Here is a 16,340-nt window from a genome sequence, read left to right as displayed (position 1 = left end):
TCACACACCTGTCAGAGATTGCCATTCCACAGTGATCTAGTGGTTCAGGCCTTCCTCCTCACTTCTGGCCACACATTCCTGAATCCTTTTACTTTTCCTGAATACTTTTTTCCTGAATCCCTTACCCTGACTCTGGCTTTGTGTACAAACTCTGGGACTGCATGTACTCTCTTGCCCTGCTTTTATTTACCGGTGTAGTTTTCTGTCGTTTCTGGCAAGTGTGTGACTGGTCTGACATCTTTATCTAATAACTACCAGAGCATGAGATGACAGGCAGGGACAGATCAACAGTTATTACTATTTCATGGTAGAAGACAGTAATCTTCTCATTAGACCATTTCTGAAGCATTTGTACAGGGGAAAACATATCAGGCATATCTACAGTATGACTTAACTCATGAAGTTCTTGAATGGGTTACAGACCTCAGGATGCCACTGTTCTCTACAGAATAGCAATAATAAAAATTATCATTTTTATGTGTGCTATTTCCCATCTGTGGAGTTACTCTGGATTAAAAAAATGATGCCAGTATCTTCACTTGGACAATGGGACATATGACAATTTAAATTCAGAAAAAGGTATATTACAGCAGTTTTGGTTTGATTACAGAACATATAGTAAAAATTAAGACAAATGTTTAAAAGAAAAATTAATACAGAGTCTGCATTTTGAATCTAATACAGGTCACTTGTGTAAGGGTCCTGCAAGTAGTCTGTCATACCACTTTCTGCCTGTGAGGGTAGCTGTGAAAATGTGAGCCAAACAAACAAACACTGGTATGCAAAGTGCCTGAAATAGTGTCTTTGAAACATGTCAATTCCCCTGCTTATCCCCATAGAATCATAGAATGGTTTGAGTTGGGTGGAACCTTTAAAGGTCTATCTCATCATTGAGATGACTGCAGGTTTTAGGGGCAAAGAGGGGATTTGTCCCCCCCATGGTGTACAGTTCCTGACATGCTACAGGTTCATTCCTGGGTTCATTCCAGAGTTAGGATGGACTGACCAGCACTTGTCCCTGCAATGGCTTACATCTGCTGGAACAAACACAGTCCAAGCTTGCCTAGCAGCTTTGCTGACCCTGGGGCCATTCATATGCCCTTTGCATTATGTACAGTAGACTCAGGCTTGTGAGTGACAGCAGCAAAAAGGAATAATCGCTTTTTCTACCTCTCAGTGGCCATGGGATAGAGAAATAATTGCAAGGCTTCTTTTCCATCTTTCTCCACCAAGGTAATGGGAGGGTGAATGTGGACCAAACTGAGCCTTCTAATGTGAGAAACTGAACTAAACATGAGGCACACATCCCTCTGGTTTCATTCTGTGTACAAAGCTGTATGTACTAAATGCAAGTCAGATAGAGAGTTGCAACTTCGTTCACTGAAGGAGCAAAAATACATAATAAAAATGCAGGCTTTCATTTTGTTTCTTCCAGTTCTTAGGTTCTGATCTTCAGTGCTCCCCTAGTTTGAATACTGCAACTGTTCAATGAAGGTAGCAAGTAGTTATGATACTCAAAATCATATGTATGAAAGGAGATATGTACTTGGGTTCCTTTTTGCTGATTTTTGTAATAGAAGAAGACATGGGCATTAAGGGAAGCTTAAAAAAATTAATCAAGTTAAAAAACAGAAAACTAATTCTGTTTTTATGTGGAATAGCTAATGTGCCACAAAACTGATGAGGACAATGCTTGAAATTATTTCTAATAATTTTGAATAGTAACTTCCTTGGTTGAAAAAAAAAAAAAACAAAAAACACAGGCAAAAAAAAACAAAAAGCACAGACAAAAAAAAAAGAAGACAAAAAAAAACAGCCAACCAATAGCAACAACAAAAGAGCTCACACGTTTTGCTTTTTAAGACTCACTGTTGCGGAAACAGTAGCCCATTAACTGATATGAGACCATGTCAAACCTTTTTCTTTGGACATGGCATTCTAGATGTTTTTCACCATTCTGTGAACCAGGGCTACTGGTATGTCCCTGAAGCATGACACATCCTGGTTTGACACAAATGTCTGGAGACTACATAAAGCTGGAAAAAATGACTTGAACTGTTCAGTTTAGCATTACTGCAATACTATAATAAGTTCTGTGACCGTGCTTCTTTTTGTTTATTTGACTGTGTGGTTATATTACTTTTATATCTTTGCTGTAAAATAGTAAGTAGCTCCAAGCCAGACTTCCAGAAGCAAAAGCCTTTGAGTGGTTCTAAACAAGGAGTTGGGGCATCTGATGTTCACATGTTACAAAGCCCTTCGTATGGGGTGTACAAGGGTCTGGCTTGAAGAAAGCCTTTAGTTAGAGACCTTAACAGGGTGGTTTTGAAATCAGTACAGTAATTTTTTTCTGGCATGGGGCACTTGGGAGGATTGGCTGCTGAGACATTAGCATTTTTTTTCTTAGTGAGCAAATGACACCTTCAAATGACAGACATTAAAGGGTGGAGGTGGCAACAGGTCTAATGCCAAGCCAGAGCTGATCTAGCAAAGCATGGAATTTTTCTCCATCTTCTGTCCACAATTTCTCTCTTTTCCAAAGGCACTGTTTTCCTGTTCTCTTTTCTTTTTTTTTTCTTTTTTTTTAATATATATACATATGAAAAAAAAAAAAGAAAGTTTTCTTATTCAGTACAACCACAGCAAATGGTGAGATTTTAAAGTTGTATCTCTCTATCCAGGAAACCTGTATTTCAATGTGCCCTCTCACAGGTTCCTTGCAAAAATTCCACTCTTCTTTCTTCATCTCACTAAATAACTTGTGGTGCTGGTCAGAGGGGCTGTTCTTTCTTCCCCTCACCCCTTCTTGGGGCTGGATGGACGGGTTTGATCCAATAGAACAGTTCCTGTGTTCCTAAAGCATGAGGACTTACTTAACATGAAAAAAAAAAAGCATGAAAAGGATTGTTAGGCACTTATTAATGACTGATAAGGATATAGTATTAAATTCACTAGTACGTGCAGTCAACTTCCCTTGGACACCATGAGGATAGAAACTTGCTGTGGGATTATTCCCCTGCAGGATTCTAGGTAGAGATTTATGAGTGCAAATTTGGAGGCTGAACACAGATGCAGTTGCCTTTCTTTTCAGTATAGTTTTTAACAAATGTTTTGTGTCCCTAGCAAAGAAAATATTCTCTTCACTTGCTTTCATTACTATAATATAATGTGCTGTTATTATTTTGTTTCTAATCCCCTGCAGAACTTATTTGAAACTACAGAATAACTGGAATTAACCTTTTTCCCAGCAAACTATTAGGTAGGAAAAGTGAAATACAGGATTTGAAGTCCTAACAATCTTTTGCCCAATTCAGAAAAAATCACTTTTCTTCTACAACTCTGAAACATCTAAAGCAGAAATGTGCAAAACCTCTAGGGATATTAAACTGAGAGCTGTTGTCCTGCAGCCCAGAGGGTTGTTTGGTATTTGGGTACATAACATGCCCTTTCTTTTAAAAGGAAAAATTGATTGCATGAGACATTTTTTCTGTAATCTAGCTTATTTACCAAGAGACAGTAAAAAGTCTTAAGTCCTTTTTCCTTGAACAGTCCAACAAGTCAAAGAACAGACAGGGTTATTTCCCTTTGACTACAGAAAAGGCTCAGAGTAAATTTACCTTTACACTTTTTTTAAAGCAAGTTTACAGCTGTCCTTAGCTATGTCCATTCTCGCTTTTAAGTCTGCCTCACAGCTAATCATTCCCCAGTTCTGACCCTCTTGTCATCAGCATGCTGGCTCCAATCTTGGACCAAATTTCCTGCTCTCCCTCTTCCATGGCAGGAGAGATAGCTATTTAGCTACACAGAGCTCTGTGAAGTGGATGAGATGACAGGTTTTGGAGACAGCAAGCAGTGAGGGTGGGAGAAGCCCACTGAGAGGTTCCTTTATAAGCAGTATGTCCAATATTGCTGGACCAATCATGTACTTCCATGAGCTTCCTGAGACTGGGAGTATGAAATCAAATGAAGGACTGATAGCCTAAGGAAAAAAAAAAAAAAAAAAAAAAAAAAAAAAAAAAAACAGCAGCCAAGATAATCCTGAGGTGATGACTCTTCAAATTTCCATGGAAAAGTGGAATACCTTCAAACAGCCTTAGGGCAGGCACAGTTTTGAATGGTTATTCTTTTCTTGCTTTCCTTGCTTCTAACCAGCTAGAACAGTGACAACTTGTGATCAAGTGATACCTACCTCTACTGTCTTGCCTTGCAATGACAGTTCTGTTTGGTGGGAAGTTTAACAAAAAAGGGTTTCTCTCCACCCAGCTCTCTGTTTACTCCACCGACAAAAATTATCCCTTCAGCACTTTGATGACCATCCAATTCAGCAAAGCCAGTTCTTTAGTCAAGGAGTCTCAGTGCACTTGATGTTCTGGGTGAAGAACACCTTTTACATATGCTTGCTAGGACATAAAAGGTTGTTTCCCCACCACATCAAACACTCATTTACAGGTGGCCATGTACTGCAAGGCACTCAGCTAAGATAAACTACCATTATTACCAGCATTCCTCTTTCCTTTCCTTTCCACAGGTTGCTCAGGTTGTGTATGTAATTTACATTTAGGCCAGCCCCAGTCAACAAGTGCTAGAGTAGTTTTTTTTCTGTGTAGTCTTGTCCAGTATTGCTTATTAACAAAACCCATATATATATATATATATGCCATTTAAAATAATCTCATCAAAACTGGTAAAATTTGGTAACATTGTCATCTATCTTGCTTCCTATCTAGTCTAGTCTGATGTCTAACTGACACATTTTCCTAGCTAGTGTTGGAAAGGGAGAGGCTATCTGAAGCTCCAGAAACATTCTTCCTCTAATTCTGCATCCAGCAGGCATAGGGAAGGCACCCTTCTGCAAATCTGGCTGGTTCCTGATTGCACGGGCTCCAGTGCCTGGCAACAATTCTTGATGGTAATTTCCTAGCGGTTACAAGCTGGTCGTGATTGTTCCAGAAACAAAATTAAATTTGCAGTTCCCCCAGTAACATACTGTGGTTTGTTTGGGGACAAATCTGGACTGAGAGAAGTCCAAGCTTCTCCTTTGTTGGGCAGAAGGGAAATATAACTAGATAACTATAGTCACCCATATGAGTAAGCCAGGAATTCATGAAGTGATTCATAAATCATTATAAAGACCACTGAAGTCTACTAAAAGGGAGTCCTGTCTGGCTATACAAAGTAGTGCATTATCATTGGGAGGATTTTTTAGATGTTAAATCAAATGTGAAATCTTCAATACTGTGCTTTTCATTTTGAGTTTTGAAAAGGATTTTTTTGCCTGTTGTTGTAGGCTACTTAAAAGAGAAAATTACTTTTAAGAGGTAATCTTCACAAATGAATTTTGAAAGCACAGAGAATGATATCCAATGATTTTTAAAATAATAGTAGTAATGAAAAATTACTGTGCATTGTTCTTGGTCTCTGGCAGCAAATAGCAGTTTTTCTATGTGAGTGCTATACAAAAAGCTAACTCCAGTTCTTTCTCAGGGAGACCAGGCAGTTGTGGCACTTTTTAAAAACTCTCTGATGTTTTCATCACAAGACAGCTACTGCTTTTTTCTTTCTCTCAAAATTATTTTCTAGTATTATTGTGAAACACATTCATGCTTTATTTTCTTCCTCCCTAGTATGTCTTTAAGTATACACTGTGGCAGTTTTCTGGAACAAAAAAAAAATATTTGATGCATTAAAGACTGAACAACTCAGTATTGACATCTTACCTCCAACTACATAGCACGTCAGAAGTAATTTATGTGGTTTTGAAGCTAATATCAAATCATCATAAAGACCATTTAAATCTGTGTCTAATATGCCTAAAATGTGATTCTCAAAGAATATTGAACAGTCAGTAAATCAAACAAAGTTTATTTTGACATTTACTATACTGCAAATGTAAATTATGCATCTACCAGAAATATAGTAAATAGGTAACAAATAAGGTCAAAGTCATACAGATGATGTGAGGCAGAAACTGATTCTGAGCTGTAGCATAAAGTATCTCAGGTGTCTTCGACTTAATTGTGTTACGTGCTAGATGACCCTGTCCAGAGGTGTTCTGTAGTGCTCCTTCTGGAGTTACATCTTCTGTTGTACTCAGGGTGAGCTTACAACTTCCGTATTCTTGTGCAGAAAAACAACCTTTATACCAGATAAAAGAAAATGCCATCTAGTGTAGTGAGGTCTAGTCTCAGGAGGACAGGGACCAGATTGATGGTTTAGGATCCTGGCAGACTGTGTTAACTGCAAGCATCAGTCTCTCCTAGCAGCAGCCAGTGAGCACACCCATCACAGAGAAGGATAGGTGTGTACTTTTGCCTAGCATAGCATGCAGCCTGCTTTTGGGAGCAAAGAGAGTGGCTGTTCTGCAACAGGGATATGACATCATTATTAATTCACCCTCCTGCAGAAATATCTTCTATCTTTTTATTGGCCTTAGCAGCTTTCATCTCATGAATAAGAAAGTGACATCAAGACATTCCTGAGCCTACATTGACCTTTCATTTACTGACCAGATCTAGTTGTTCTGGTGGATAGTTTGGTCATCTGGGGCAGGGTCCCCAGTTCTCCGTCTGCTTTCCCTCTGCAAAAATGACTGTAGCAAGTATTTGTAATGTACTTCTAGATATGCAATTTAAAGGAAATATCATTAAAATACAAACACAAGACTATAAAATCCTCTCACTTAGTAGTGTGTCTCATTGTAGTGCCAGTAGTGACAGAGCTGTGTAAAATACGCCAATGAAATGATGAACTTCTGTGGCAGCTGCACCGCCAGTCTCAGTCTGAACCTTTCTTTCTTCTGCCTGGCTTGTCAGTTTACACTTGAGTGCAGATCAGCATTTTGATGTGGTCAGGCTCTGCTCAGCTGGAAGCAGTTTAACACTTGCCTTCATATACATTATATTGCCTGCAGATTTTTTTTTTCCAGTTGTTCTATGTAACATATATAGAACAAAGATTTCTGGAACTTGAAACCTGAATCTACTATATAACTTACCAGTGTCCATTAACCAGAACTGATCACTTTCTGACAGTGAGGAAGGACAACTATTTATTAACATATACAGCTGATAAAAAGTCTTACTATTAGCAGCTAGAAATACCTCAGAAATAAAGTGCTATGAGGTTATACCTTCTACAGTTATGAATTAAAACCTACCCACAGAATTTAAAAGGATCTTTCCATCGTAAAGCTGAAATTCAGTGTTTTCATTTCAGTCATCGAAGCTTATGATATGTCACCATCTAAAGCCGGGCAGAAAAAGACCTGAGGGTTCTGGTGGACACCAAGTTGAACATGAACTAGCAATGTGCCCTTGCCATACAGAAGACAAATGGTACCCTGAGCTTCATTAGGCAAAGTGTTGCCTGGAGGGAGGTGATGGTTTCCCTCCACTCAGCACTGGTGAGGCCACACATGGAGTTCTGCATATAGTTATGGTCTCCTCAGTACAAGGGAGATATGGGCATATAGGAGAGAGTCCAACACAGGGCTGTAAAGATGGTGAAGGGACTGAAGGGCGACAAAGATGGTGAAGGGCCTAGAGGGGAAGACATATGAGGAGCGGCTGAGGTCACTGGGCCTGTTCAGCCTGGGAAAGAGGAGGCTGAGGGGAGACCTCATCGCAGTCTACAACTTCCTCGTGAGGGGGAGTGGAGAGGCAGGTGACCTATTCTCCATAATCACCAGTGATAGGTCCCACGGGAACGGTGTTAAGCTGAGGCAGGGGAAGTTTAGGCTGGACATCAGGAAGAGGTTCTTCGCCGAGAGGATGGTTGCACACTGGAACAGGCTCCCCAATGAAGTAGTCACTGCACCAAGCCTGTCTGAATTTAAGAGGCGATTTGACTGTGCACTCAGTCACATGGTCTAAACTTTTGGGTAGACCTGTGCGGTGCCAGGAGTTGGACTTGATGATCTTTATGGGTCCCTTCTAACTCGGGATATTCTATGATTCTATGATTCTATGATCTCGCCTGTGAGGCCAGGCTGAGAGAGCTGGGATTGTTCAGCCTGGAGAAGAGGAAGCCCTGGGGAAAACCATATCAATGTCTTTACCTGAAGGGAGGGTGCAATGAGGATGGAACCAGGCTCATTTTCAGTGGTGCCCAGTGCTAGGCCAAGAAACAATGGGCACAAACTGAAATACAGGAGGTTCTGTCTGAACATCAGGAAGCACTTCTTCACTATACAGGCGACTGAGCACTGTCACAGATTGGCCAGAGAGGTTGTGGAGTCCCACTCCTTGAAGATATTTAGACGGCACCCGGACATGGCCATGGGCAGCCTGGTCTAGGTATCCCTGTTTGAGCAGGGGGTTGCATCAGATGACCTCCAGAGGTCCATTCCAACCTCAACCATTCTGTGTATTTGGGCTATACATTGTTCTTTTAGAAGATTTTATCTATGCAAGCTGCTAAGCATTATATTGATCTAAGTAAAGTAGAAATTATCTTCAGTTCTTATCTTAAAATCTCAGTATTCTATAGTTTGCTCTGTTTCTGAACTGCTAGGTTTGTTGCTCTGACTCCTCCTCCTCAACACATCAGTCCCCAAAGAATTTCAGTTCCTCCTCCCATGATGCAGACTCCACAGATTCCCCGTCTTCAGCAGCCTGGAGGATTGCATCTAAAGACATACCAATCAGCATCAAATCCTTCCTTTCAACCAAATAGTCTCCACATCCAAGGTAAGAAGGAAGAAGCTTCATCACTGATGTTAGTTGTTTGTCATTGCTGCTTGGCTTCAAATTAAGCATTTTAAGGACACTGGTATTTTCAAGGCCCTTTTCCTTCTGAAAGAAATAACCTTCTGGGACACTGCGTTCAGACTTTCTTAAAATTCTTAACCTCACTCATATTTATGCATCCTACTATGGCGTTGCGAGTTTCTCTTCAGACTGATTTTCAGTTGAAATAGAGCTGCAAATAATTCCGTGATGGCCTCCAATTTTAATTTACTAATGTTATGCTTCTAATCACTTCCAACTATACACATGAAGTGTTACCATGTTTTCAAGAAGTGGAATATTTTTATCGCTTGCAATCGTGGTGGGATGGAAACCTCTTCTTTCATTAGCATATATGTCTCTCAGAATTGTATTCACACTTGCATTATGTAAACAGTCTCTACAAATCTTCCCTCTCCTTCTTTGTTCAATCAACTGTAAACTTATATAGTCAGGAAGAAAATTAACAGCAGGTGAAAATAATATTGGGTTGTTTTTCAGGTGTTTTTGTTTTTTTTTTTGTTTCGTTGTTTTTGTTTTTGTTTTAGCTAGTATGAAGCCTGAATGGTAATTAATTTAACATTTCAGAAATGTATTGACAGAAGTAACACTGTTGCCTCTCAACTGTTTAAATATATGTATATAATATATATATGTATATATATATGTATGTGTATATATATATATAATAAATATACATACACAAGCTACATAGCACAGTGCACTTCTACAGGCCTTGGGATTCTGCCTTTTGATCAGACTTCCTGAGAATGATTATAGTAGATGTCATAGGAAATGTATCTTGAGAAACTAAGACTTCTTTCATTTATTTTTATTTGCTTTCCCGGATGCAAGCAGTCTCTCTAGTGGTAGTGATTAAGCAAGACCATGAGGCATTTCCCAGAGTTTTTGAGTGAGAGGAGAAAGGAAGGTGTCAGTCCTGCTTTGTTCTTATTGTATTAGTCCATACATGATCAGCACAAGAACTGGGCACCTTTCTTCTGGGAACTGGTAATCCTATACAGCACAAGTTAGTATAAGAAGATCATGAGATTTTTGAATAGATGTAAAGGGTTATTATTGGCTTTGTCTATTCTCTGATTAGATTTTCATTAATAATCAAGGGTCAGAAACAAAGTTTCTTAATGTATTGTTCCTCATCATTTTTCATTGTTCATTGTCAAAAGCTCAACATGAGCCAGCAGTGTGTGCTTGGAGCCCAGAAGGCCAACTGCATCCTGGGCTGTATCTACAGAGGAGTGGCCGGCAGGTCGACAGAGGTGATTGTACCCCTCTGCTCTGCCCTTATGAGGCCCCAGCTGGAGTGCTGTGTCCAGGTCTGGGGCCCCCAGCACAAGAACGATTTGGATCTGTTAGAGTGGGTCCAGAGGAGGGCCATGACATGGGTCATTAGAATCATTTTAAGAAGAATTCCCAGGATAGATCTCCATACAGGGGGATCTCACACATGTATTGAAGCCCTACTCCACGTCCAAACTGAAGTGAGAGCTTTATTCTGTCTCCCAAATCGGTCCAAAAATTGATAAGTTCAAGGGTTTGGACCTTAAAACCTTATCTTACTCGATCACGTTAGCATTACCATGCTTGCCTCCCTGTCGCAGGAAAAGCTATGCTGAAAATACACTTTGCTAACAGTAATTATATATGCAGAGATAGCAGCTGAAAGTTGCAATTGTACAGATCTCTGCAATTAAAATTGGTAGGAAGACAATGTGAGCTGAACTCTTTTTTTTTTTTTTTTTTTTTTATGGGTATAATGCATGGCCATACAACATCCACATTAGGGTATTAAATGTTCTTTCAAAACCTAAGTAACTTATTGTCACTGTAAGATGACAATATCTTTTCAGAATATTCTCCCTCCAACTTAAGTGCAGCTGTCTCACACACTTATATGGGCTATGCTAAAATCTTTGTTTGTCATTTATGGCTGATATGCTTATCTAACCTCTCCCTCTAAAGAACAAATATTTGGGAATTCATGGTCAGGTTTTCTCAGCAACAACAAAATTATTTCTGCCTTCCTTGTTCACATCATTATAATGTAAAAGAACACCATGGAGCTATTTCACCAGCCTGGACTATTTGTTATATAAGCTGTGGGAAGCTCTATTATTTTCTGTCTCCTACAGTTCATATCCTGCCTTTTCATGATTTAAAGTTCTGTAGCTATAGCCACTTCAGCTCTGTCCACTACCAGAAAATTGTGACATTTTTGTCTTTCATTATGTAGTCTTAAACTTGTCAACTCCATTTAAATTGGCTGTACTGAGGAAGAAAAGTTTCATTGCCAGGAAAGCTTTTTGAAGAAAACAAATTCTAAACAATCTCCCTTACAGAAAATCTGAGCATTTACAAGTTCCTGGAGATCTCAGAGCACTATCTTTTAGAAAGAAATGTGGGATATGCAAGATTGACTAGCCTCTTATATCTAATAGCTACTTGAATTGTGATACTGCTTTTTATGGGAAAAATATTGTCTGAAGCTGAGATTTCATGATTTGTTTTGAGTGATTTTCAGCATCAGACACCCAATAATATCTGAGGAGTCTTTTTCTTGACTTAGATAATATTATATAATGCAGTAAATACAGTCTTTTCCTCCTCTTGTGAAAATCATTATTTCCATTGAAGCACGGGATGTTTTGAAAAGATGATGTTAGACAACTGACTGCACTGCAGACATGAAGCTCTTCCTTTCCTTTCATTAGACTGCAGTATTGTTTAATGCATAACCATAGATAGTAAATCTGAAACTATCCTGAACTGAAGACTGGTGCGATGACTTGCCAGCTTGACTAGGATGCCATTGTACTATTTGTTTGTAGACAGAATAAAATACAGCCCTGGTCCTGGAAATCTGCAAAAGTTGGCCCAGGACCTGTATTGTACCTGTGAGTCCTGCAGTTAGGAACTAACTACAGGAAGCTCAGGAGAGTTACCTGAAGACACAGACATCTGTAGTACACAGGCAGTTGCAAAAATAAGGTATTTTTCTGAGACAGGTCAGAAAAGGTGAGTGAGATAGGAAAAATAGCTATAGAAACTACTCCTTCACAGTGAGCAATCTTCTGCATATAGTGTAGAGTGACGTAAAACTCCTCTGGACATGAACATAGCTGATGAATAATGCTTCTAATTCCCTCTAAACATTTCTGCACTAAAAGTCTGACTGTCCTTTAAAGTCGTGCCTGTAACTCATGCCATATGTGTTTGTGAGTTAAGATGATGACCAGTATTGGCTGCATAACGGAAGAAGGAAAAAAGTCATGTAAAATAATTACTGCAATAAAAGCAGCAATTTCTTTTAAAAACGATTTTTAGCCGATACGAGTTAGCTATACTAGTGTAGCTATACAGGCAGCTATACTAGTAAGAGTTATTTTTTCATTAGCGATAGTCAAAATCAATTAAAAAAAATAAAACATTTCTAGTTTTCCATGTTTGCAAGTCCATCTGGCAGTACAATGTGCAACTGATATCTCTTTGCTCTATGCTATCTTTCCTTTTTCTTTTGCTCTTCACACTCAAATGCTACCAAATGATGTTTGTGTAATTAAACCAATGGTCACTGTAGAAATATGCTGCAAAGAAACACTATAGAACACCAGTAGTTCGGGTCAAAGATAGAAATTTTACATACTAGAGCACTAAAGAACACTCGCACATAATGTGTATATCTCAATGACAATTATAATGATTTTCTTGAGAAAATATTCTCTGGGAAAGCTTTGTGATGCCACGCAGACAGCTGACAGAGAAGGAAATAAATGTCAGTCAGAAAATTCCTACCTTGTGGAAATGATAACTGTGGCAGTCATGGCTAGTGACATATCAGTAATGAAATCTTTGTCCCTGGTCCCTAGGTCAATGGGATCAGGAGTCTATCACAAATTTATGTGGACCAGAATTTCAACTGTGAACTTGAAATGAGCTGTGTACTTGTGGTTTTCAGATACTCAGCATCTCTCAGGGCAAGGCTCTGTATGTGATGAAGATCAAGAGCTTCTTGCTTTTAGAAGAGATTCTTGCAACATACAGCAATTTTTTTATATGTATGAATATTTCACTTCCCTCAGGAAATAATGTTATCATGCCAGAAAAATACCTGTATCTTGATTTCATTGATCTTGGCTATAGTGTATTGATTCAAAGAAACATGATTGATGTAACCTTGTGTGTGTTGTGCATGAGTATGTTTAAAATAGTTTGGTAGCAGAGCAACAGATACAGTCCAGAAATGCAGTCCTGAGAAGATAAGTTCAATTTCTGGAAATTCGTTAGCCAACGTGTTTGCCTTTTCATTTTTTTTCCATTGATTCAAAAACACAAAAAAAAAAAAAAAAAAGAAAAAAAGAAAAAAAAAAGTAGAAAACTGTTCCTACAGTTAATTCCCTAACAGATAATCTCAAAAGAGGAGCCAGGTATGGTCAGGGTTTATGGCCTGAATTTTATGTGGCTTCATACTATCCTACCTTTAGCAGTACTGTTGATTAGGTTGGGCGTAGCACCATGTGAACAAAATGGAGAGCTCCCGAGACCAAGTTAGGAGATTTTGCTGTATCTTGTGTGGGCTCCGGTTCCAAGAGTTCTGCTGTGACCTGATTCACTGCAGACATGGACAGAGACATTTAGAACAGTGCCAAATAACAGATTGAAAGAGAATGATGCCCCCTCTTCTTATCCATCTTGTTTATGGCTGTGTATTTGATAAGATGGGTATCTATGACATTGAATTACAAAAAGAACGTATCTAGGAAAGTTGAATTAATCTTCTGTATTCTTTTTCCATCTTAAAAACTTATTTGGGGGTTTATCAGTTAATTTAAGTTCTTTGTGCACTTCCCTGGTTCTTGCTGGAATGTAGTGGTTAACATACCAATGCATCAAAGCTTCTAAGACTGCTAGACAATATTCTTTTGCTTAAGTACAGAATGAGCAAACACAGAGGATGTGACTCACAATAGCTCAACCCCAAGGTAAGTAATTTTTCTGCCAGGCTTCGGTTAGCAATAGTCAAAGTTACTGCCAGATTTTTCTGCATTGGGAACAGGACGCTGTGAGAAAAGCAGAAATAGAGAATGAGTACAGAGCAGTATGAAAGAACATTTTTAGCATGTGTATCGAGGGGTCTTGCCAGCTGGCTCAGACCACTATAGATTGAAATGATTGTTTCTGGTAACTTGTCTGACTCAACAGTAAACTTTCAGAGTGTGTCCTATTGCTGGTTGAGAGAAAATTTTAAAAACATTTTGAAAGGGGGCAAAAGCTGTCAATAGCTATGTAACTTCTAAGTAAAGTTTTAGATGGCTATTTTTTTTTCTTTCATTTTATTTTATTTTACTCCATTTTCTTTTATTGAATGCCAGGACTGAACATTTAAGAATTGATGGGTTGTAAATTCCTAACATGCTTTCCCGTCTGACTCAGTTTTGTTCCAATTAAACTTTAAAAGAAAAAAAAAAAAATCAAAACTGTCATCTTACATCCAGGGCTGTCAAGTGCCCACAGCCTCTGCAAAAGATAATGGAAGCCATGAGTGTTCAGCCTCCAGAGCAAGCAGAGCCTACAAGTTTGTGCCTGATGCGTATGTTTGCAGCCTGCTATGGATGAGGAAACATACTTCTTTTTATTTTTTCTTTCTTCCTTCTTTATCTTCTTTTGCTCCTTTGTATGAGAGCAAAAAACTCTTTCTTCATGCAGGTTTTCAGACACAAGACTGACAAATATTTGTATGTTACTCCATGAAACATCTCTATCTAAAGCCTTATTATGTATGTGCAAATTAAGCATTTATCTCACATTGTGCACACGGAAGTGGTTTTCAAGACTACTATTTAAAATGCAAGGACTATGTTTCACATATCTTTGTTACTTAGACCTCCCCATTAGTTCTATTCTGAGTTCCAGTGCATAGGTTCAGGTTTTCTTTTCCTGTCCAAAATTCTAGCCTATCTTGATGCCTTTAAATACTGAGGTTTTTGCTTCAGTTAAGGCACATGCCAATATGTGTATGTTTACTTGCAGGAGACCACAGAAATATAATCTCAAAGGAAAAATAATTAATAAAATTACTAAACCATTCATCCTTCTTCCCATTTTGGCAGAAAATTGGTTATATCACATAAAGTGGTACAGCAGGTTTTCCACTCTATCCTTTTCCTTTCTCCATCCCTATTAGTCATGAAATGCCTTATCTTTACATAAACACTTAGTGCAGCTTTAGCAAACAGTCCCATGGGGATGCTTCTATAGGGAAGTTAGTAGAAACACACCTAGCTCCTGGACACAATACAGCAGAAGTTTGTCACGTGCTTTGTGATCATTGCATGTTTCTAAGTATAGTATACCTCTGCAAAGGAATTTGAGGACTGGAGGTTTATTTGGGTCGGGGCTTTTGACAGTCAAGGCCCACAGCTTCTATGTGACATCTTGGAGGTAGTGCACTGTCTTTTGCCCTGCATTAGTGCACTGTCTTTTGCCCTGCATTTCTATGCATAGAAAGAGAACAGCAAGAACAACTAGCTGCAGAAAATGCAGAGGAGCTTGATTCACAGTGACTAAGGTTTTCCTAAAATAAAAGTAATTTTAAAAGTATTTTAATACTGAAATTATAATGGTTTCATCACTAGCATATGAGACATCTGAAAACGGTAATTAACATATTACAGGAAACAGAAATAAATACATAGTCTCTTAATCTGTAAATGCCAGCCTTCATAATCTCAGCAAAAACTGCAAAACTTGCATCTGGTAGCATTTTTTAAGGGGGAGAAATGACATTGCTTCCATGAGAAAAATCTTCAGGTCAGGATAGTGCTGAATATCTGTCTATGCCTCTTGCATTGAGTACATATCCCTGTTTCACCAAGAAGCTTGGTTTTGGTTATATAAATATATATTTTGGTGGGAATTTCTATGCAAATTTGCTCAGTTTTGTATGCCTCTCTCTCAAATATCACTTAAAGAACAATGACCAAAAAAAAAAAAAGAAAGAAAGAAAAAAAAAAAAAAAAAGGAAAGTAACATAAAAACCCTGGTGGAGATCTTTTACGTCAAGTGGCATAGCTGAGCTCAGTTCTCCTTCCCATAGACTCATTGCTACTGAGCTGCAGGAGAGACTCTAATCCTGTGCATACAAACAGCAGACCCCATGGATCATCAGCTAGCAGCTGTTCTGAGTCTCTGGGGCATCCCCACTATCAACCAGCTGTCTTGGCATCAGTGGAAAACCTCAAAATTTTATTTATTCTTCCGTTTTCTCAGCAGGGGTGAATCTGCTGCTTTTATTCACACCTTACTTATGCAATCCTATTACTTTGAATTAACCCATTTCTTAGATTCTTTAGACAGTAGCCCAGTGTGAAGTCTGGAGATTACCAGTTTAACCAGCAGGACTGCAAAGTTAAAGGGAGAAATCTCCTGAAAAATCTCATCTTCTATTCAGTCAGGGCCTCTCAGAAATCATGTTAGGATCAGGAAGTTCATGAAGCAGAATGCATTGGGAATTTGTAGCAACTGGAGGAAGTCTTGGGGAGCTTCATTAGAAAGCTGCTTTATGGGCAGAAAATAATTGAAGTCCTGGTGCTACTG

General features: G+C 38.8%; 1 protein-coding gene across 10 annotated transcripts in view; it reads left to right on the top strand.

Annotated features, from left to right (window-relative positions):
* The window catches only part of GLIS3 (GLIS family zinc finger 3), a 201,059-nt gene that overhangs the window by 166,425 nt on the left and 18,294 nt on the right, over positions 1 to 16,340 (top strand). For 9 of the 10 annotated variants that reach the window (XR_005815252.1, XM_040541129.1, XM_040541128.1 and 6 more), the window contains exon 9: positions 8,512 to 8,687. The exons of the other annotated variant lie outside the window; for it this stretch is intronic. Coding sequence is in view for 8 of the 9 variants with exons in the window: in XM_040541129.1 (XP_040397063.1) it covers positions 8,512 to 8,687 (176 nt within the window). In the remaining variant the exon portion in view is untranslated. The remainder of the gene's footprint in view (positions 1 to 8,511; positions 8,688 to 16,340) is intronic. 10 annotated transcript variants of the gene reach the window in all.

The sequence above is a fragment of the Cygnus olor genome, chromosome Z, assembly GCF_009769625.2.
Source record: "Cygnus olor isolate bCygOlo1 chromosome Z, bCygOlo1.pri.v2, whole genome shotgun sequence".
Taxonomy (NCBI): Eukaryota; Metazoa; Chordata; class Aves; order Anseriformes; family Anatidae; genus Cygnus; species Cygnus olor.
This window is presented reverse-complemented; position numbering and strand designations above follow the sequence as displayed.